Source organism: Camelus ferus, chromosome 18, assembly GCF_009834535.1.
Source record: "Camelus ferus isolate YT-003-E chromosome 18, BCGSAC_Cfer_1.0, whole genome shotgun sequence".
NCBI lineage: Eukaryota > Metazoa > Chordata > Mammalia > Artiodactyla > Camelidae > Camelus > Camelus ferus.
The window spans coordinates 17,386,268-17,410,423 of NC_045713.1; the positions used below are offsets into that span (position 1 = coordinate 17,386,268).

Consider the following 24,156-nt stretch of genomic DNA (forward strand, 5'->3'; position numbering starts at 1 on the left):
GATGTTTGGAAAAGCAGTTTATTCCAGTAACATTTTTTTTCTTTTCTGATCTCATGTTCCTATTTATTTCTTGGAATCATTTCTCTCTGTTTATTAGGACACTACCTTTTACTTCTTTTAAATTTTTATTTAAATTTTTTAAACTGTGGTTAAAATATACATAACAAAATTTACCACTTGAGCCATTTGTAAGTTCAGTAGCATTATTTTATTTTAATTAGTTACATTATAATTGTTTTATATATTATTACAATTAATTATAATCGTATTGTTATACAGCCATCACCACTACCCATTTCCAGAACTTTTTCTTCATCCCCAGCAGAAACTCTGTACCGTTAAACAATAGCTCTGCATTAACCCTTCCCCCCATCCCAGCCCCTGGAAGCCTCTGTTCTACTTTTTGTCTATGAATTTGTCTATTCCAGTTAACTCATACAGATGGAATCATACATTTGCCCTTTTGCCTCTCATTTAATTCACTTAACATAATGTTTTCAAAGTTTATCCATGTTGTATCACATATCAGAATTTCATTCCTATTTAAGATTGAATAATATTTCATTGTATGGATAAATAAACCACATTTTATTTATCTAGTCCTCTGTTGATGGTCATTTTAGTTGTATCTATCTTTTGGCTATTGTGAATAATGCTCCTATGAAAATTTGTATGCAAGTGTTATAGGGTGAATTGTGTCCCCATAAAAATTTATATGTTGAAGCCTTAACCCCCCATTTCCTCAGAATGTGACTACAGGTAGAAATAGATCTTTCAGGTATAATTAAGTTAAAATGGCTTAAAGACTTAAATATAAGACAAGACACTATAAACTACCTAGAAGAAAACGTAGGCAAAATGTTCTCTGACATAAATCTTAGCAATGTTTTCCTAGGGCAATCTACCCAGGCAATAGGAATTAAAGTAAAAATAAACAAATGGGACATAATTAAACTTATAAGCTTTTGTACAGTAAAGGAAACCATAAGTAAAACAAAACGATGACATATGTAGTAGGAGAAAATACTTGCAAATGATGCAACTAACAAAGGTTTAATTTCAAGAATATATAAACAGCTCACACAACTTAAGAAAAAAAACAAACAAGCCAATTGGAAAATGGGCAGAAGACCTAAACAAGCAATTCTCCAATGAAGACATACAAATGGCCAATAAGCACATGAAAAAAAAAGCTCAATATCACTAATTATCGGAGAAATGCGAATCAAAACTACAATGGGATATCACCTCACACCAGTAAGAACAGCCATCGTTCAAAAGTCCATGAGTGATAAAGAGGGTGTGGAGAAAAGGGAAGCCTTCTACATTGTTGGTGGGAATGCTGGTGCAGCCATTATGGAAAACAGAACGAAGAATCCTCAAAAAACTGAAAATAGACTTACCAAATGATCCAGCAATGCCACTCTCATATATCCAGAGGGAACCTTAATTCAAAAAGATACGTGCACCCCAATGTTCTCAGCAGCACTATTTACAATAGCCAAGACATGGAAGCAACCTAAATGTCCATCGACAGATGACTGGATAAAGATGTGGTGTATGTATACAATGGAATACTACTCAGCCTTTTAGAAAAAAGAATAAAATGCCATTTGCAGCAACATGGATACACCTGGAGATCGTCATCCTAAGTAAGCCAGGAAGAGAAAGAAACATACCATATGATATCACTCATATGTGGAATCTAAAAAAAGAAAGAAAGAAAGAAAAAAGAGGACACTAATGAACTCATCTACAAAACTGAAACAGACTCGCAGACATAGTGAACAATCTTATGGTTACCAGGGGAAGGGGTGGGAAGGGATAAATTTGGGAGTTTGAGATTTGCAAATGTTAACCACTACATATAAAAGTGAACCAATTTCTTCTGTAGCACAGGGAACTATATTCAATATCCTGTAATAACCTTTAATGAAAAAGAATATGAAAATGAATGTATGTATATATATACATGACTGGGACATTACGCTGTACTCCAGAAATTGACACATTGTAACTGACTATACTTCAATTAAAAAAAGAACAGAAAGTTAAAATGAAGTCATTAGAGTGGGCCCCGACCCAACATGAGTGGTGTATTTATGAAAAGAGGGGCGCTGTACAGAAAGCAGGTGATGTGAAGACACACGGAGACCAAGGAGAGTGGATTCTTTGAATAATCTGACATTTCTAGCCTCTCTAACTGTGAAAAAATAAATTTCTGTTGTTTAAGCTACCAGCCTTCGGTACTTTGTTATGGCAACCCTAGTAAATAGTAAGTATCCATTTGAATTCCTGCTTTCAATTTTTTGGGTATTTTATCTAGAGGTAGAATTGCTGGATCATATGGTAGTTCTATGTTTAACTTTTTGAGGAAGCACCAAAATGTTTTTCAGAGTGACTACACCATTTTATGTTCCCAACAGCAGTGCACCAAGATTCCAGTTTCTCTACAATCTCATCAACACATTATTTTCTGTGTTTCTGATGACAAAAGCCATCCTGACAGGTGTGAAGTGACATCTTATTGTGGTTTTGATTTGCGTTTTTCTAATAGCTAGTAATGTTGAGCATCTTTTCATGTGCTTATGGGCATTTGTGTATTTTCTTTGGATAAATATCTATTCAAGTCATTTGCTCACTTTTACATTTTTTTATTGTTGTTGAGTTGTAAGAGTACTTTATATATGCTAGATATTAAGCCCTTATCAAATATATAATTTGCAAATATTTTCTCCTGTAGAATGGTGATTGCCAGGTGCTCGGTGAGGAGGAAATGAGGAGGTGATGGTCAAAAAGTACAAAGTTTTAGTTATGCAAGGTAAGTAAGTTCTAGAGATCTACCGTATAACATATGCCTGTAGCTAACAATAGTGTATTATACACTTACATTTTTCTAAGAGGGTAGATCTTATGTTAAGTGGTCTTAACACACACCCACACTCCCACTCCCACCCCACCCCCAACACGATAAAGAGGACAGGAGGAAACTTTGGGAGGTGATTGGGACTCCAATGCTAAGAATGGTAGATCTTTCATTATTGTTCCAGAGGTCCCTGAGGCAACATTCATTTTTAAATTTCATTCTATTTTCTGTTAATCAGATTGGGTAATTTGTTGATCTATCTTCAGTTCACAGATTCATTCTTCTGTCATCTCCATTTTTATAGGGACCAAACAGTGAGGTTTGGGCTTTTGTATTTTAAATTTCAGTTATTGTATTTTTCAGTTCTAACATTTCCTTTGGGTTCTTCTTCATATCTTTGTTTTGCTGCGACTTTCTATTTTCATAGAAATGTGAATTGTTTCAAGCATGTTTATCTTTGTTCATCAATGCATTTTTATGATGCTGTCTTAAAAATTCTTGTCAGGTAATTCCAACACGTGTCATGTTGAATAAAGTGGTGAAAACTGGCATCCTTGCCTTGATTTCATGCCTTCAACCACCAGGTTGTAATAAGTCTATATTGATTACATTATCCCCTTCATTTCTGAAGACAGAGTACCTTGGGTAGTACTGTCAGAACAATGCTAATTGTAGTGATAGCAAACATCCTTCTCTTGTTCTTAATTTTAACTAATGTCTGTTTCATTTTTAAGTATGATAATGATGGTAGAGGCTTAAAAGGGAAATCTCTGTTTAACGTGAAAATATTAATAATGTGTATTTTCCTAAGATGAAGAACCAAAAATCAACCTATCTGGAAGAGGGATGGATCATGAAACTTTACTGATAAGGACTTCTATTCCAAAGGTTTATTCCAATAACACTTGTAGTGCATAAAATATCAAGACTTTCTTGTTGAGAAAACAGAAAGTCTGGCCATAGCATTGATGCTGACTTAAGAGAAATAAAAGGCAAGAGTCCAAATATGGAGAATTCAACCAATATGAGATATATACCAAAAAAAAAAAAAATCAATTCAACAATTTAAACACAGGTAAGAAGTCAAAAGAAGACAGCTTTCTGGGGAGGCTGATACGCACATTTTATTTAACAAACATAACGTACAGAACTAAAAGAACGGCATATTCCCAGGAGAACTGAGTGTGTTTACCTGGATTAGCACCTAGAAAGTACATAGAAAAGAAAAAAGGAGAAAGCTCTCTATGAAAACCATCTGGGCCCAGTGTGACGGTAAAGCATTACATTCCAAGTCAGCTTGGTGACCAGCTGACTCAGTTCACTGCTTCACATCTCTGGTGCTTTATGACAGATGTGCCAACTTGATGGACTTTATATGTAAATTTAAGAAAAGGATAAAAAGTTTTATACTCATCCTAGTTTAATTCCAAAACTACTGCACTACAAATTCGTGGTGTGCTCTTAGGAAGACACTGAAACACCAGGGGAAGCTTTCTTAGCTGCTTGTGTGATGTGATCTTGTTCAAGAATGCTGCCCTGGGGACTCCTCACAACTTCACAGGTACACTGGTCATCCACAGAAATCACTGACTGCAAGGAGGACCATAAAAGGGTTATGAGAGGTCCCATTAGGATTAGAAAAGGCTCCCCGCTGCAGGGGATGTAAACCCTCACTGAATGAGCTGTCAGCTGACATGATACTGAGCATTTAATGTCATATCCTTTGGTTATACTGTATTACCCACCAGGAGGAAAACTCCCTTGCTCACAAAACAGATCAGTGGTTCCTAACTGGGGACAATTCTGTCCCCCAGGAGACATCCGGCAATGTCTCGAGATGATTTTTTTCACAACTGTGGGGGTTGCTACTAGCATTCAGTGGGTGCAGAGGCCAGGGTGGAAACACCCCACAGAGCACAGGGCAGCGCTCACAACAACAAATCCTCAGCCCCCAATGTCAACAGTGCTGAGATTAAGAAACCCTGAACAAGAGGTTGACATGAAGCGTGTCTGGGTTGTCCATTAAGTCAGAAGAACACTCTGGAGGCAGAAGCCCCCCTGCACTTCACAGCTCTGAGGGATTCTCCCGCCAGCAGAGACCTGTCCACTCCTCTGTTGTCTGACCCACACCCAGGGCCAGCTCCCCTACAAAGAGCTCGGGAAATACTTGCTGAATGAGAGGAGGAAAGAGGTGCAAGAAGCATGGCTCAATCATTTTTCAATTATACTGAACAGTAACTTTATACGACCAAAAAGTATTCTGAACCTCAGTGGTGCCATATTCTCTGACTCTACAGGACCTCAGAGTTAAGGCTAACAGATTGTTAAAGATGGAGTCAACATTTTAAGGGGAGTAGGTCTAAATACTTCTGAATTCATTTTAGTGGGGCAAACCAGATAAAATGGTGTTAAAGGCAAATATTCAATATACTTCATTTTAAACTAAAAAAAATTAACACATGAAATGCCATGCACAGCAGACACCATTCCTCTTTTTTTTTTTTACATATTTACAATTTTACATATTTACTTATCAATATATTTTCTATCTTTACAATTATAAAATTATTTCAAACTGTAGAACAGTGGTACCATTGAATTTCCTTAAACATACATTTTGTAGCATTCATTTGTCTTATCCTTTAAAAGGCAATTATTTACCCAAATCCAAAACACAGTGAATGCCACAGAGGAAGCACATAGGAAAATCATGGAGAAAAAAATAGATTTAGACAAAATTTTCACACAAGCCTTAAATGAATCTATTTCAGTGACACAAATAAATAGTACTTTATTATTTACTAAGCCTCCCCTGCCAAGAAAAACAAACAAAACAAAAAATTCCCATAAACTGTACCTTTAAAAATGCTCTGATATTTATAAGCAATTAAGTTATATTCTATATCCCAATCAGTGGACTGTAGTAAGGGTTGGCTACAATTTAGGCTCAAATAAATACTATCCATATAAATTTTTATCATCCCGCATAAACTTGAGGTTGCAATGGTGGAGGAAGTTTATCGTTTTCAACATTTTCAGAGTCAATAGCTGCTAACGACTGACTTGGGGGCTTAATTTCAAGTGGATATTTCTCAACAATGTCTTGAACCTCTTTTGCAATTCCATCGGTCCAATCTATTAGGTCCTTCTCAAGTTTCTTGGCTTCATTCATAATCCTTTCTTGTCGTTCATTCAACTGAGACAGGAGATCCAAGTTCTTATACATTTGCTTAACACCTAAGCAAGCATCAGGAGACCAGTTCTCAGATTCTTGCTTCCTGGGAGAAGTCTGGCCAGACATGTATCGATCAAAATCTTCCTGACTTAAATTCAAAGACTGAGCATCTAATTTCTCAATGAAAGCCACGGCACAGCACTATAAAAAGAAGAGAACGTTACTTAGTTGTATGAGGAAAGCTACTAATATTCAAATAGACTGCCAAAATCCTTTTATTATGGAAATTTAAAACAGAATCAAAAGTAGACAAAACAATCTCATGAATCTCCACTGACTTCAGCTTCAAAAGTTATCAATTCACAGCCAGTCATGTTGTTTCTTCTATACTCCAATCTGAAATAACAATTTCTTCCTTAAACAAAAAAGTTAAATCTAATTGCCAACTTCACTGAGTCTGACTGTCAGAAATTCAGTCCTCTCCTTGGGTGTTCAGAGGTCCTAGGGTCCTGTACGGAGTGAGGTATCTGAAGAGGCACCTTCAGTACTTGTTCCACAGTGGCTATTACAGTGCTTCCCGTGTGAGTCCTTGAAGTCAGAGGCTCTCTGCGTCCCTGCAGTGTGGCTGGGGCTCCAGGGCCAAGCATCTGGGGGGCACGCCCCCTAAAAGCCCTTCCCCTTCTGAGGCCATGCCAGCTGACAGCACCCCCCAGTGCATGGCCAGCTGCTGAGCAAGTCCCCCGGTACTGGTGTGGCACACTGACCTCTGGTCCTCAGAGATTTTAACATCAAACGGTTACCAGAACAAGCTTTGAAATCAGACAGCCTGAGTGAACTGTCACCTGTCACTTGACAACCGAGTTGTGTGACTCTTGGAAAGTTACCTAAGCTCTCTGAGGTTTCCACATCTGTAAAATGGGGGGTCATACCACCCAGATTTATTCTGAGAATTAAACAACATAACACACGTAACACACTTAGCTCAGAGGTCTTTGGTAAGCAATGAATAAATGGTAGCAATTATTAGTATAGAAATGCTGGGGCAAATGCTCAGTGACACAGACAGGTTAGTTATACTTCCTTATATTAATGACATTTTTCTACAAGAAGTACACACCATTTTCACATTCTTTTTTTAAAAGCTATTTTCATAAGAAAAACATGAGCTAGAAACAGGAGAAAATAGGACGGCTCTCAGAATTTCTTCTGAGAAACTCATTCACAGGCTCCTACCTTATTATTCATAAAAAAGTGAATCATCTCCTTAAAGAATATGTAGCCAGTCTATTACAACAGACTCGATGCTGAGAGCGCGCTGTCTGGCCCTTCCCCACAGCTCAGCCCATGTGTGGAATTGCCGCAGCCTGTCACCTGGAGACAGGAGGCATCCTAGACGGTGCCCACGCTCCTGGCTTAGGGGGATGGATACACGGTACTGTCACTAATGGAGAGAGTGTACGTCGGGAAAGAAAAAATATCTGATGGGAAAGAAGTTTCAGTTTTGATCAAAGTAAATTTGAGGCACGATATATAACTGGAAGTGGAGCTCAGTGTGAGGTCGGAACCAGGTGACACAAGCCTGAAGGCCATCGCTGTACAGGTGACCAGCAGAGCTGTGACCGGAAGAGACACCCTAGGGAGAGAGATGCGCAGAGGACAGAACCCCAGGGAATAACATGTTCAAGAGGAAGCAGAGGACATGAGGCCTCAAAGAGAGAAGGAAGGAGAAGTAGAATTGTGAAAGCCAAGGGACATGAGAAGTTCTAGAAGAAAGGAGTCACGAGGAGTGTTAAAGCAGCAAGACTGAGAGTTCCCATGAGATTTGGCAATGCAGATCCTTTCCTTATGCCAGAGCAGTTTCATTGGAGCAGGGGGAGTAGAAGCCAGACTCTGAGTCAGGCAAGAAGAAGATGAAGAAAGACGGTGCAGGCTAGTTTAGGCTGTCAGTCAAGGGGCTGGGAAGCAGCTGGGGGCAAGTGAGCCTGCAGCCTCCACTGTCGGCAACGAGCGCCACCCTTAACCACCTCCTGCTTCATTTCTCCGACCACCAGCCACGTCCCCCTCCCCACACCTCTCAGGGATTTCAGACTGCCTGGGACTCTCTGGATAAAGAACTGAATCCAAAATACCCTTCGCCAGCAGTCAAGTGCATGTCTCACTTATGTTAAGAAATATGAATACTTCAGCCACTTAAATGTTTTTGTGGAGTATAGTTTAAACAACCAAGTGTCTGGAAGGATGAAAAACACTGCAAACGATGGAGCAAGCACCATCCTGAAAAAGAGCACTCCACGTCCTTCCACCTGCAAACCACATCCCCAGATGCCGGCACTGCAGTGATGAGCAGCTGAATGCAGTGGCCGAGGGTGACGAGGAAGTGGGGCAGGAACAGGTTTTGAGGGACTGGAAGCTTATACACTTTGGTGAACGCATTTAAAGGAAAAGGGAAAAAAAAATCACAAAATTAGGTACAAAAGTGAATACATATTTAGGAAGCAAAAATAAATCACAACAAATTTCTGGAGCGTTGGAGATTCAAGTACCCATCTTTGTAGACAATTTAGCAGAAATGCTTCCTTAAGTGGCCTGGCCTTCCCTCCCTCCCTATCCCCTATACAATTTCCAGCACAGGAAACAAAGCACATAAGGGGTCTCGAGGCTCAAATTCATTGGCTTGAAAATCAACCTAGTCTAAAGCAAACAAGGAGAAGTTCAGCGGTCAGTAAAAGGAAGTATTTGGCCTTATAACTTACACGTACATACATTTACTACTGTCTTGCCTAGAACCAATTAGCACTGCAACGAAAAATAGTTGAAAATCATTTCACATCCTCTAAACTGATACTTTCTTAAAATATCTCAGTATTCATTTTTAAGAGGTAACTTGTAGAAATAAAACAAAAAAATACCTCTTAAGTTTTTTAATATAGGAATCAGTCCAAGAGCTGACTTATTCATAGTTGAGTCAACCTGACTAAGCGAGCGGCTCAGGGGAGTGACGGCCAACAGCAGCAGAGCCCCCTCAACGTGGCCATCACATTTCCTGTACGAGCACCACAGTGGTCATGGCCTGGGAGGTGGGGTGTGTGTGTGGCCTGGTCACACGTGCTCTGTGACACCGAGAAGCATCCTCAGCTACAATGACCCCGCAGCTCAGGAGCAGTATCATGTCACAGGCCTGTGAGTGAGCTGTCACATCCTTAAAATACCTACACCTTCCTGGTTCTTCTCCACACCACCAATAAACCAAATACTTACTAGGTTGGTGAAATAGTAGCCATCCTCTCCAGTCATCAGTCGGCTTGGGTTGCAGAAGCGGGTGATGTACTGGATGTTCGACTGAAGGCGCGGGGGGTTGCCCTTCAAAACGATGTAGATGAGAGTGGGTAAGAAGTCATCAGCTGAAGCTGGCTCATTCTTGGTGATCTTGATGGCATTGAAGATGTGCTTGCTGCATTTGGTGATGCAGGCCAACTTATCCCGAGGCACCCGCTTCGAGTCCATTTCAATGATATCTATAAAGGAGAGAAGACGTTGCTCCCAGTGAGAATATCATTACATAAAAGAGGCATTAGGATAATCACTTTTATCTACTACGTCACAGAGGTACCCCTGCTAACCCCTTCTCCGTTAACTTAGTGCACGAAAAACTTAGACTGCCAAAACACAGTGACCCTGAGCCAGGCACTGCACAGTACGCTCCCAAGCATCTTTCTTTCCATCTTCAGATCATGCAATGTATACTACTATTTTTAAGAGAACTAAGCTTCAGAGAAGTTCAATGATTTGCCTGAGATTGTACAACAGCAAGTGACCGGAGAGGGGGATTTGAAACCAAGTCTATCTGACTCTAAAGCCCATTCTTCTGATTCTGATGGTAAACTGCTTAAAAGCTCCATGGAGAAACAAGCAGCCTTTTTACTGCTTCTGTTCCTCTTAATACATTATCAAACTCAGTTCAGAAAGCCTCAGTTTGCATACTGCTTTTTAGAAGCGTGGCTACTATACAAAAGCCATCTTGTATTGGATAGCAAAATACAGGCGGCCGAAATCCATCACATGGAGGTCCACAGTGGCCAGTCCTCAGGGCACGTAAATCTCTACTAGCTACGAATATCTACAACACCTTTATGAAACTTATAACCTGCTGGTTAACAGAGCGGATGAACAAGGGTACACATTTCATCTCATAAACTATATTTTATTTCTCTCAGAAGAAATTTATTTCCCTGCCCTTAACTATCACCAAGTCCAACCGGTGGGCTCTTATAAATGCACATTCTTTGTTACAAAGACTAGGAGAGACAATGAGGAACAGTTAGGCACAAACTCAGCACTGTCAGGACAACACAAGGGGAGGTGGGGTGTGCCTTTGGATGTATGTATCTGCTTCAGTCTGGAACATCATGGACAAAAATAGCTGAGGCAGCTTCATTTGACAGCAGTTTCTTGCCACTAGCAAGAATAAATGTTTCAGATTTAGGTGGGATGGTGGAACAGAACACGCCACAGTGTTCTTTCTGCTCTCAGCTCTCATCCCCGAGGTCAGCTACCTGGGGAAACCCTCACAGGACCACCAGACCCCAATGTGTGCGGGGCAGTAACACTGGCCTTATTTTAATTTACTAATACTAATACTAATACTCTACTAATACTAGTCCCCCTACTTATCTGTCTATTGTATGACATTTAATTTTTGCTTATTGTATTGTTTAGTTTCTTTAACCTTTTAATTCTGGGTTGTAATTATGGTTATTATGTCTCAGTCTGTTTATTTTTCTATTTAAAAAGAACTAATCACCAAAAAGATTTGAAGGAATTTATGTATTTTTTAACCATTTTTCACCCTTTTTAGTCTTCTACTTTTTATTATTGTTTCATTCTCTATTTTGGACAGTTAACCATTTTCTCATTAATCTTTATTATTTAAGTTTGAAAGTGAATAAAAGGTGAATTATATCCACACATCATTTTATTGAGTTTCACAGATACTCTATTTTTTTTACAAATTAGAGGTTTGTGGCAACCCTGCATCGAGCAAGTCAATATATTGGCACTATTTTTCCAACAGTATTTGCACATTTTGTATCTCTGTGTCACATTTTGGTAATTCTTGCAATACTTCAAACTTTTTCATCACTATTATATTTGCTGTAGTGATTGGTGAACTTTGATCTTACTGCTGTAATTGCTTTGGCATTTTTTAGCAATAAAGTATTTTAAAATTATGGTACATACATTGTTTTTTCAGACATAACACTATTGCACACTGAAAAGACTATAGTATAGCATAAATGTAACTTTTATATACACTGGGAAACCAAAAAATTTGTCTGACTTGCTTTATCGTGTTACTTGCTTTATTGTGGTGGTCTGGAATTGAAGCCACAGTATCTCCTAGGCATGCCAGTACTTTATTTTTTTATTTTAATTTTTTAAAGACTATGATTATCATTTTTTTAACTGTACTTTTCATCTGGATGCACGTGCAGCTGCTGCCACGGCCAAGGGGTATGGACAGGAGTGTGAAAAGGAAGAGAACAGAAGTAAAAGGAAGGAGAATAAAGGAAAAAACAAAACAAAACCCAAGGGATTTTTCCCCCCACTCTTCATCTTGTAGTGAACCCCACCCTTCCTGAGCATCCTTTAGCCTGAAAGAAGTTTCTTTTTGGTTTTGACCCTTTTGGACCCCCCAACCTGATGTTTAGTTCCATGATTTGCACTGCCCTCAAGTTCAAACTAGGAGACATAGCAGGGAAAAGCAAACAAAACAAGAAACCCCACTGCATTGGGTGTTCCTCTAGCAATGACTTCCCTTCCCAATCTGCCTGCTGTTAGTTACTTTTCAGAGTCCTCAGATACTGCTTTGCGTCTCTCCAGAGCTTTTACTCATAATCAGTAGGAAAAACAGGGTGGAGTATGTGTATTCTATCTTAGCAGATGTCTGGACTTATCTTTAATGGGGTTTTGAAAACAAAGTAGGCTGTTCTTCTAGGTCAATCAAACTGGGCACTATTGACATTTTGGGCTGTATAATTCTCTGCTTTAGGGGACTGTCCTGTGCACTGCAGGACGTTTTAAGTAGCATCCATGGGGTCTACCCACTATAAGACAGATAGCAAGTAAAAGGGAAAATGCCTCAATTCATTAATTTATAAACAAAGCTGTATTTATAAACAAAGCTGATAGTTCTGATCAGTAGCACATAAGGTGATTTGGAGAAATTAAGCTGATTATCTCCAATATTTAAGACTATTGTTATAGACTGTCCTTTCCAACTTCTCCTGCACTAAGGCTGACAAGTTTAGATTAGGAAGAAAATAATCACATAAACTTTGGTCCTCAGGGGCAGAATATGCCTGCAACTTGGATTGGGAAGATGAGGGGGCTAAAATGAAAAAAAGTAAGAAGGCTTTTAAAATTTTATGGCTGAATTTTTCCTATCGAAAAGATCTCCTGAAACTCCATCTTACATGCCTGGAGAGAAAAGTTCCACCCTCAGTTCTATTAATAAACTGCTGATGTACTGAAATCCTCTTTCTTATTTCTATTTTTAAGTAAACAACGGTCTGGAACTTGCAGTTTCTGGTTTTACTAGGTCTGTACTGCAGCTTTCAGAAAAGAGTCCTCAACATAAATTCCTATGCAGTACTTTAAACATAAACCAGTTGGTCTTGAACTTTCTAGTTAAGAGTCTCGGGGAAAATGTGAGTACAAGGTCCATGTCTAGATTTTACCTTCAATCTCTTACAGATGTTCCCTGAGCAAAACGCAGGCGTGGGAGTGGGCCTTGACCCAAAGGAATCAATTCATGGGACCCATGATAGCCCAGCAGAAGAGCACTGAACACAAGCATGACAGTATTTAGAGACGCTAATTAGACTCTACAAGGGGAATTACAGAAAATAATGAATTTTATAACAGGAGACGAATGCAAAAACGTACAAAGAGAAGGAGAAACCGAGAAAGCAGAAGAATCACATTAACCAGCGGACGACTCAGTCCCTTAACTTGGAGCTAGGTTTCTGTGACAGTCCTCCTCCCTTCCAACCCTGATAGTATCTTAAGCAAACTCCATTTCTTCCTGTAACTTGAGTGCATCTGGTTCTTATAACCAAAGGAGCCTACTCAATGGTGTGCCTTTGACAGTGCTAACATCAGCTGACCCACTTCCCTTCCCTGCAGAAGTTCATTAACAATCTTTAAATCAGCAAGTCTTTCCAACTCCTCTCCTAATTAAGGAGAAGTTGGCCAAAGTTGGATGTCTCCTCCATTTTTTTTTTTTTTAACTTTTGTGTTGCACTTCTGTTGGATTACTCCTATGAATAAGGAACAGGAACCTTATTAGATGCCTGGATCTATCCAGAGTGTCAGAGCTACAACAATTTAGGGCACTTCATTTATTTCTTGAACAAACCAGAAAAATAATTCAAAGCACGTCTCTGATTAACAACCAATCAGAGGCATCACTGTAATATATAATTCTTAATTGGGGATGACATTGCCTCCCCAATTCCCTCCCTCCAAAATTAGTTTGAATATATAAATTCAACTGAGTTTTAAAAATTTACCCTAGCTATATTTGACTTTAGTTCAATGCCCAAGAAATAAGAGAACTTGGTCATTGAAAATGAAGGGGGAAAGTGATTTACCTACTAATCGGATGCTTCAAATTCATAGAACTAACACTCCTAAATCACTTTTACCACATTCCAGTGTATCTTTGGCAGTCTGCATTTTAGAAATACTGTCTTTTTGCTCACTGAAATATGTATAGATTTATAAAGGAAAATGCTAACTTCAAGGCAAAAACATCCAAATATAAAAGCGCTCAGTTTCACTGACCTGTGATTGCTTTCACCACCATATCAGATACTTCTGGAATTTCTTCATTAACAGGGACACAAAGCATCTGGGGTGTAACCCAGCGCAGGGCTCTACAGAGAGAGAGAGACAGTAAAAAAGAGTTCCAAGGATGGACTGCCATCATTTCTCTTGTCATCTCCTGGGGGGAAAGATGGGACACCGCTGACCAACCAGCCATCCTCAGCTGAAGCACGTCGCCCCCACACACATCAGGAGCTCAGCTCATGTGCCGAAGTAACTAGAATCCTAAAATCAGACTTCTCTTCCGCACTTATCACAAGAAAAGCAGAAGACAATTTTACCAGATGAAACAAGAACATACGATTAAAAAGCCCTCAATATTTGAGAATGAGGATTTGAGGAGAATCTGCTGCTCCCTGTCCTTGCTGTCCACCACCCTTAATGTTCCTTTAGACTCTGCCTTCAATTTCTGAGGCACCTCAGTGCCTGAGTAAGAGGTCAACAGGCATGTGTCACCTTGGCTTGAGTCACTGAGGTTCCTGGTCACATGGCAACTTCATTCCAGAGATTCCGCTGCTGGCTCTCACCACCTGCTTGACTAATGCTCCTACTCTACACCCTAGTCCAAGCCCACTAGTCACTTCTGCTTCTGTCTTCCATTTCCCAGTATCAACTCCTCACTTTTGGTGAGGCACCATCAAGGACAGAGCTACCAAGTACCAGCCCCACAGTCTGGGAACCCCATTTGCGATTCCTAGGCCCCTCTCCTCCAGAAACACCTCATTGTGCTCAGTTTTGGCCCTGTTCCCACATTTAGATGGCTTCTTTCCTAAGTGCTTTGCTGCCTTTGGAATGCAGAGCACTGGGGCTCACTCTACTGGCCATGGAAGAGTGGGTGCTCTGTGAATTATCAACCCAGTGCTAGTGGAAAGATGTGCTTGGAGAGGTGGCTGAATAATGAGCAACCCTGGTGGGAATGAGGAAAAATGACACTCACTGCCTTGATATGGATATTCACAGCTTCCAGCCTGACAAGACAATACAACAAAATGAGAAAATAATGAAATGTCCTCCTGCTCTTTGGAAATTTGGGAGATTTTAACAATCTCAAATATCAGACATGGTTTTATCTAAAGCTGCCTGGATTCAAGATGGTGGCTTGAGCCCTTTTCTCCTGTCAATTTACCATATTCCTTTTCTTTCTGACACCACAATTAAGCTTAGATGATAAGGATGGCAGGTACCTTATACCAGTTACTTGCTCTCAAGGTTTGAAACTCGAGGGCCCTGTTTTCCCACAATGTGTTCTTCCAACAGGAGGTAGTAAACAGACAAGACAAAGCAGAACAATCAACTACCTGATCCTCTTTTGAATAGCGAGGTCTTTCTTCTCATCATCAGTAGTTTCTGGACAGAACACGTATTTGTAGAGACGAGTCATGATGTACTTTTCAATCTGATCCATTATCTTCTCAACTCTCTCTGGAGGCACTGAAATATCCAAATGGACATTTGGATGAAGGATGGACACTTAAAATTAAGAGTATGTTTTCACAGTACTTTCTACATAGCAGAAAACTAATTTACTAGAAATATATTAAACATATCCAGAAACATAGTATAAGGTGCTACATTAAAGAAATACCCTTTAAAAATTACCTCAGCTTTTGGGGCTGCCCTTTACAGAATTCTCACTTCTAACTTAAGCTGTCTAGCAGGACCTAACAGGTATACACCCTACCAAGCGGGAAGACCTCAGCACAGGCCATTCTCTATTACTACATTAGAAAATTCCCAAGACCTGAAATTCTCATGACTGATAAATGCTGGCAAGATTCACCCTTTCATTTTTTGGAGGTTTACTCTAAAACCTTAGAGATTTCTCTGAGGTAAACATATGGGCAAATTTCTCTGATATACACGCACGTCAGTATATTCCAAAATCCGCATCAGTGGAAGTCAAAATCAAGGAGAATCCCTAAAAATCTAAAGCACTGACAGTGGTTCTCAGTTTTTTTTTTCCTGCCCCAACCCACGTGAGGAATACATGACCATGAACAGCGACTCACCAAGATGGTAATTCCAAGATGGGGATTTCATTTAGAAGCCTCCCAAGGGGTTTTAACTGACTCTGTCCCTACCCCTAATGAAGTTATTAAACATTGCTCAGTAAATTATCCAATGGCTTGATTATCTTGGAATGATATGCATGGTGGTATTCAAAGGCACTGCTAAGTGTAACCCAGCTACCAGAATGGCAGTGGAGCAGGTTAGGACAGAATGGGCAAACCACCCACACCTTTAGCGAAAGAGAAACTGCTAAGAGACTCGGCTGCCGGGCCCTGTGCAACTACCAGCAGTCCCTCGTAGGCTGGCTCACAAAGTATTACCTTTTCCGCGAGTCTGCATTCTTTCAGCCACATTCTGGTAAAAATCCTGAGTACACTCTGACTGTTCCTCAATGCTTAAGTCCTGAAACAAAGGGACAAAGAGGCTGCTTAGTAGCTGAAGAAAGATCATGAGAAAAGCTCTAAATCTTACAAAGTTTCCAAAGCCCACTCCTTGAACTAATCCCAAAAGTACTTAAAATTATATGAATGCTGCAGGGGAGAAAAGCTTGTCAGTTAATATTATTTACAACATCTCATGACCTCTCCTTTCCTCTCACTGTATATACACATTTCTACATGGGTATAATGCATATTTTGATTATTTATATGTTTATGTACATTTAGATTTCTCTAATCTACTTAACCATTTTTGATGGCTTTATCATATTCCAATATATTAATGGATTTATTTAACCAACCTTTACCACTGTGCGTTTGGGTTTCTTCCCTTTTTCACTATTTATGCAGCTATAAACAACTGTGTGAAGAATGTTTCTTTTGGGTTATTTCTTTGTGACTCATTTTCAAAAGTGGCATGAACAATTTAATAAGTATGAACAACTTTATAGCTCTAAGTATCTACTGCTAGATACAATCCTCAGAAACTCCAATGTATGGTCATTAGCCACATAGGTGTGCTTATTTCTCCACAACCGCTCCAATATTGGGCACTATCATTTTTATTTGGTTTTACTGATTTTATAGGTATAACACATATATTTATTCCTCTTTCTTCCAAAGACTACTTGAAATCTATATGAAAGAAAAACATGGTTTAGCACAACAAACTAGAAAATGATAAAAAAAGAAAAGCAAAATAGAACACGGAGAGAAACAGAAACAGAAATTAAGCCAGGAAAGATAACACAAAAATCTGCAAGTCAGTAAAAATTCAGCCTATAAATTTCTCTCTAAACTTTCTAGCAATCATCACTAAGATGAAAACAAGTCACATAACTGAGTGTCCAAAATGTAAAAGCAAACTAATTTTTCAGGTGAAATTTAACAGCATAATCAGGCATTTCTCCCAAGCGTTCTTATAAAGATGTCACTGTAGAAGGGCATGAATTTAGCCCAAGACAAATTCCACAGGACTATTTCCCACAGACCGCCTCTGCATAGGCCAATGACCTGGGCTAATAAATGAAGGTCGCAGAGCCTGGCGCTCTGGCTATTTCAGGAAAGAAGCCTGGGGGTGAGGGACAGTGACCAGACTTTGCCTATCTGCCTTCACAGCGTCTCTTCCATCGATCCTTCCCTGGTTTGGGTCCTCACTACCTCTCACCTGGACTTCAGCTGCTCTCCCCACCTTTGATCCTTCTCACTTTTCAACTGACCATCTTAGATCATGATCTGGTCACACTGTGCCTCAACCCTCCAATGGTCATCTATCAGCTGGATGCTCAAGAGTATACTCAGCCCACATGGCCCATCCGACTCCCCACCTACCCTGCCAGGTTACCTACTGTTCTGATCATCTGCATGTGCTCTTCCTGCTCTCCTGACTCTGAAATTATTCTCAGTCCAGTTATGCTTATGAGAAAGGTTGTCTTCTTCATGTTCTGTGGTGTAAACACAAGTACATCCAGAGCTCCTCTAGAAGAGAGGTCTGGATCCCGCACGCCATACCCTGCCGCGGCCTCTGTGGGGAGGCAGGACGGCTCTCTATAGATGAGCATGCCTGGTACGGCAAATACATGGCTTTCTCTAGTGCCAATTCCTAATAAGACTTCAAGTTTTGGTTTCCTGTCTAACCTTAATCTACAAATTGAGCAAAGAAATTTATATTGTAAATTCTCTAAGGTTCATCTCTGCACTAAATTAGATCACCTGACAAATATATCCATGGACTGAACAAGCTTAGGTCCACTGAAAATACTCCTTCAGAGAAATATTTACAAGATTATGCCGATTTTCACGTAGAAAACCATAAGCAGCAGCTATTTAAAGAACATGCCCATAAGAACATGTTTATAAATTCTAAATATGATCAAATTACTCCCTTGTTCTCTTATTCTTACCTTAACTCACTTTGTAAATCTCAAATCATTCCAATAAGCTGACTGGTTTTAAATAAACAAAAGACAGACTATCTTCATGGAGTTTATGAGATGAAATTTTCTTTTACTATTAAATCTATAAATCTAACTTTACTTCTAATATGGGTACTTTACTTAACATTTTAACTACGGTATTTTGATTTTCCTTTATGATGCTCTAATTTTACTTGCTATTCTTTTAGCTTACATACTTTCTGGATTATCTACTATTTATATCTATTTAGGTAGGTAAGACATGACTACCTTTCATTTGCACCAAATCTTAACACTCAGAACAAACTTCATTCCTGTAATTACTAGTACTCACTTCTAACCAGAAACTGGGACCTTTTAAAGGCCTAAATGGCCCGTTTTACAGGTGGTGATGGTTTACCTATTCCTCCCCCACCCCTGCTGCACACAATCACTGTGATTGTTACAATTCAGAAACCTCCTTTTTATGTTTCTGTTTATACTGCACAGATTTACACTTCAGTAGTGTTTATTTTATAGAGTGAAACGACTCCCCTGCCACTCTGCCCTCTCATCCTGCTTCAGGTTCTCTGCAGGACTTAACACTGTCGTATTACAAATTATTTTATTGTCTATCTCCTCCACTAAAATGTCAGCTCCGTGAGGGTACTGTTCACGACCACATCCTCAGAGCCAGGCATAGGGCCAGTGCTCAACACTAGCTGAATGAAAGAAGGAATGAAAGTGGCCATTTATTATTGTTCCCCCCTTTGTAATACTGTAAAGAGGCCAGGAGACAATTCTACACAGGTCTCTCATATTTCTACAGACCTCGTGGGGAGAGACACTGCCTGCCTCTGTTCTGCACTCTTTTTAAGGACAGCAGTATAGTGGACAGGCTTGGAAGGCAGGCAGAGCCTCCCTCAAGTAAGAGGCGTAGATTTCACTGCCCAGTATAATACTGCCCAGTATAATAACATTTCTCACTGGGGCAAAGGTCAGGCAAGTTCACGGCCCTATAAAAGATTCTCTTCTCTAACGAAACTCACTGCACAGGCAGGCGCTACCTGACCTTTGCACTGCCCTGTGGGAACTGATACTCAGGGAACTGGTGTAAATACTGATAGACTCTGGCTACTGCTGTTGCTATAATAAAATGGACTTTTATTCCCCCCTTGACCCAGGAGATGTGTCTTCCACCATTATCCATGAAACTACGGCGGGCTAACTTGTTAACTTGCAAGTTGAGTAAATCTCAGATCCATCAGAGTTCTTGCCAAAGGAGCTAAATGATATAATAGCAGGTTTGTGTTGGTAAATTCTTTCAGGTTTTACAAAATTCCAAAAGGTTTTTTCATAGTTTTCAAAGAAGAAATACAGTGTAGCAGTGTAAATGAACCCTTCTCCTTAAGTATTCTCTAACCATTGCCTGGGATCATCTTTTCTTTAATGCCTGTGTAAAGCAATTTTTTTTTCCTAAAAAATTTTTCCTTTGTGGTATAAAAGTTTGACAAGCGGGTGTATCCCTTTGAATATTAATGCTGAGAAGTTCTCTGTATACTTTCCTAATTGTCTGGCTGAAGTTTTTTTCTACCTCCAGTTTTAAAAATCTTTGACTATTTCCTTAGTTATATTTTTTGTGTATTTCATCTTTAGAAACTGGATCTCCATGATCTAGTTTCTGATTTAAGTTTCTTTTGTACTACAGTTAACTGTTTCATCTATTCAGTTTTCAGCTTTAATGTTCATATTTCTTGTATTGCTAGTTTCTGCTGCCTTCAACCATTTTTTTAGGAAACTGAACACATTAGAGCTTTCATCCTTAAATAAAATTTAAAATTAAACATTAATATTTAAAGTATGCTAAGCATGCAGTCCTCATATTCTGAGACAGTCTATCTTACCAGGGAATATACCTTGAGATTAAGTAGCTAATTGAGTATAGACAAACATTTCTACAGTTAGATGAACAAAACAGAGCAAAAGTAATTGATTTTTATCAGATTCAATTACTGGCAAAATGAAAGTGGTGAGAACTGTTAAGTTACATATTTTCATTTCACATCTCTAAGGAAAAGCCAGTAGGTGATCATTTTTAAGAACTGGATTATTACTAATTACAAATGAACTCACATATGCTTTTCACAAATATCATATAATCTTACAGCAAGAAAAATGTTTAAGCTCTTGCTTTTCCTCCACTGAATGAAATGTGTAGTGGGTAAGTGTTCCAGTAACTCCAGTGAGATGCAGAGCAAACACAGGGCAGTCTGCATGGCCAGGTAACTAAACAGCAGAATTCCCAAAGACACTGTATTCATTTAAATACTCTGATGTCGTCAGAGTTTGAGCAGATATAGCACTATCCATGATACTCTAGAGGTCCAGTAGTGTCCTGCTGGCCTCTTCTGCAAATGTGTGAAATTACTAAGCATGCAGTCCTAAAAGTCAATGAACAGGCTCCCAAATTAGAGTTCATTAATGTAATTTACACAATTTAGCCACTGGTTACTTGAGTTTTCCAACAAGGTTTAGGAAAAGCTCAAAAGTATTCATAGATGAGTAGAGGAAATCAGCCCTTCAAGGAGTATAGCAGCTACTTTAAAGAAATCTCTTCAAGAGGCTGCTAAGTTTCACCACTCGCAGCAGGGTAAGTCTTGGGGTGTGCCCATGCAATGCACCCCACCTTGTTAACTAGCACCACTGAGTCCGGCTCTTTCCCCTTAACCAGCACGTGGAACAAGGCTTCACATCTGTAGGAGTCAAAACCTGGCTTGATCTGAACCACAGTTGGTTCAACCTGAGTTAAGTCATGCTATGTGAACACCTGAACGTGGACTTCAGTCATTACGAGGCCTTCATAAAGGCTCTTCAGGTGAGGGTTAGTATCTTTAATTTCTTCACTGTGTTGCCTTCTCTAAAATGCCTGCAGCCTCTAACAAGTCCTTGCAGAAGCTCTAAATACCATATAATTTTGCCTCCTCCAGCATTTCCTGCTCCTCCGTCACAAGTTCTCAGTATCTGCCAAGCCTCACTTATTTTTCCGTAGTCTCTTCTAGCTGTTCTCTCAGCTTGACCTTCCCTTCCATGAGCATCTTCTCTGTAGAGGGAGTATCTCTCTTCTGTTCCATTTTGACCCATGTCCTCTTCCACTTTTGTTCTTTCGCTGTGCGCAACAGGAAAGGGCCTGGGACACGACACCAAAGCTGAGAGATTGTACTGCGCCAGCCTCGCCCACTGCACCACCACAGCTGCCTTCTATGACATGGTCTTGAATGTTTTTGGTTTTTTTTCCCATTCATTTAAAGAAATTTATTTGCTGGTTGTTGCATTTTAAGATACATTGCTAGGTGCCTTGGGGGATTTGTAGAGTTCAAAACTTTTCCACTGTGATTTTGAATATTTTTATTCATTCATTACTTTCAATATAGTTATCAACTCAAACTTTTACCTAGTTTTGTTTCTTATGCTGTGTAGACTCCATCAGTTCAGATGTTTTCCCACTGTCTCACTGCCTCACTTCTCATCCTCGCTGCTTCTAATTTTAAAATTAACCCAGGATCTAATGGCCCTGGGTTACTTCTCCCCCACCCCAACTTTCTTACCATAATTAAAACTTATTTTGTTGATTAAAGTTTCTTTGTTCTGAATACACACTTCCCTCTCCTAACTAATTACACAGCAGGGCAAACTACTCCTTGTATACACATATGGTCTAGAATAGTGAAGTTATTTTAAAATATAAAAGGACACCTATCTTTGCACTTGTTCTGGGGAAGAGAAGATAAATGAAGACATAGCCATGTTTTAAACCATAATTTTTTTCCTTCTCATTTAGGATTAGGAAAATAGTTTTTCAGGAGACTGAATATCAGAAAAAAAAACTAAGTCTATACAATATAATCAATACCAGACTTTTACAGAATGACTGGCTGGGAAAAGGACAATGAAAGCAGCATGGTCTTATGTTGTGCTTGACCACTTCCTCAGCAAGGAATAAGAGCATATTTGAACAACTATTAATAAACGAATTGTGTTTTTAAAAAAACAGCATTGAAAAACCCAGAAAATTCACTTACTAAAAAGCTTTACTTCAATATCCAATAAATTAAAAAGCCTGAATTTTGAGGAAGGAGAAGATTACCTAGGCTATTCTTAAAAACAAAAAACAAAAAAACAGGGCAAGCTACACTTTCAGAACAGGGGAAAATGCAGCTGAAGAATCTGTCAACAATCAGCAAGAGTAGGATTTAAATAGTTTGGGCAGCTAAAGAGTTTCTCCAGGAGTCTCACTTTGATTTAAAGGCAGTCTAACTCACTGGGGTCCTCATTTCTATCGACCTCTCAGGTGGTGCCCATTGAGGATGAGGACACAGATCACTACAGTCAACAGACCCAAGACAGGTCCATAAACTAATTGTTTCTCATTTGTGACAAATTAAGTACAAAGTTTGAAAGAAAGCACTTAAAAGTTTTAAAGAAAAATAAAGACAGTCTGTGTGTTTCGAAATGTTTCCTATGAATAAATGTGTGGAAAAAAATTCTTCAGCAAGCCAGGGATCTCATTAAATTAGAAAATATGGTTTTCAAGTTATGATGGGAAAAGTGAACATCTAGTTAGGTCTATATAATGCTTTAAAATTACTCATGCACATAAAATTTTTGTCCAAATGACAAAAGAAATCTAGACATCCTTCATTTCACTGGTGACCATATACATCCCAGAATCTGTGGCCACTCTTAAACCTATACGAAGCTTGGATCTTACAGTAAGATTCTTAAATACTAGTTATTTTGTAATGATAATAAAATTTAAAAACTAAACCTTGTAAATTCTTTTTTAGCTTCTGCATATGCCCCACTCCCCCTCCCACCCAATCAAATTTGAATTTCTAAGAAGAAAAAAGTAGCTGCTGACAATTGGATGTTCAACATAAATGAACTTTGTGCTAATGTCACTGCCTGTCTCATTTGCAACAGAAGTATCTCTTAAAGAATATGAAAAGGGACTACCAGGGACTATTAAGTAGTTAATAAGATTAATCAAAAAGAAAAAAGGGTAAAATAAACCAGCTTCAGAAGAATCTTAGCAAACAACATTTGTTGAAGAGCAAAGCATTACACTGTAGTATTGCAGTGTGTATGGATTATGTAGGTGCTGAATGAAATTTTAGCCGAAAGAGATACCCTTTTGGGATGGGGAAATTTTCTTAAGTCTCAGTGCAGATATAAAGTGATTAAATGGCTGAAAAAAAATTTTTAATCCAATTCTGAAAATATTTAATTTTCTAGACTTGACCCATATGTGGAAAAAGTTGCTTACCACTGGCATATCCTAGGACTAGAGAAAACAGGAATGAAGTGGAAAAAGATGTAGGCAAGAACAGTTCATTGTTGAAATTATGAGTTAGAAATTATGGGTTAAAGACACACATGTGGAGGACCCTGGACAAGTCACTTATTCCCTCTGGCTCTCAACTTCCCCATCTGTAAAATAAAGGGGCTGAAACCAGTTGAAAGGTTTCAAAGTTGAAACTTTCAAACCAGTTGAAAGTTGAAAGGTCCCTTTCAATGTCTAAATTTTACCTGAGCAAGGAGAGAAACATTAAAAATCAAAATACAAAACAAAAACAAAAAAACTCTAAAATGATAGCTACTAGTCTAACAATTGTTACTTGGAGTTCAAGGTTTATGGTGGCTCTCTTGGCAAAACACTGTTTACAAGGTGACAAGTTAGGAAGGCTTATTAAAAAAGTACACAATACAAATGGCTTCGATGCCAGACATTCCACTTGATGATCCAATCACCACTAAGTTGCAGTGGAAAAGTACTAGCCTGCAAGTCATGTTTAACTAGCAACATTTCTCAGGTAAGTAACTTGACAT

At 39.1% G+C, this 24,156-nt stretch overlaps 1 protein-coding gene and 1 pseudogene across 7 annotated transcripts in view; both read right to left on the reverse strand.

The window, feature by feature from the left end:
* LOC102512548 (rab5 GDP/GTP exchange factor) overlaps nucleotides 1–24,156 on the reverse strand; it is a 94,083-nt gene that overhangs the window by 38,332 nt on the left and 31,595 nt on the right. For 4 of the 7 annotated variants that reach the window (XM_032460341.1, XM_032460340.1, XM_032460338.1 and 1 more), the window contains exons 5-8: nucleotides 16,259–16,340; nucleotides 15,227–15,359; nucleotides 13,887–13,978; nucleotides 9,300–9,556 (exon numbers count right to left, since the gene is read on the reverse strand). In XM_032460341.1, the coding sequence (XP_032316232.1) occupies nucleotides 9,300–9,556; nucleotides 13,887–13,978; nucleotides 15,227–15,359; nucleotides 16,259–16,340 (564 nt within the window). Of the gene's footprint in view, nucleotides 1–3,964; nucleotides 6,243–6,298; nucleotides 8,460–9,299; nucleotides 9,557–13,886; nucleotides 13,979–15,226; nucleotides 15,360–16,258; nucleotides 16,341–24,156 lie in introns of those variants that run through there. The other 3 variants (XM_032460344.1, XM_032460342.1, XM_032460343.1) reach the window with 2 other exon arrangements.
* LOC116657634 lies at nucleotides 20,224–23,602 on the reverse strand (annotated as a pseudogene).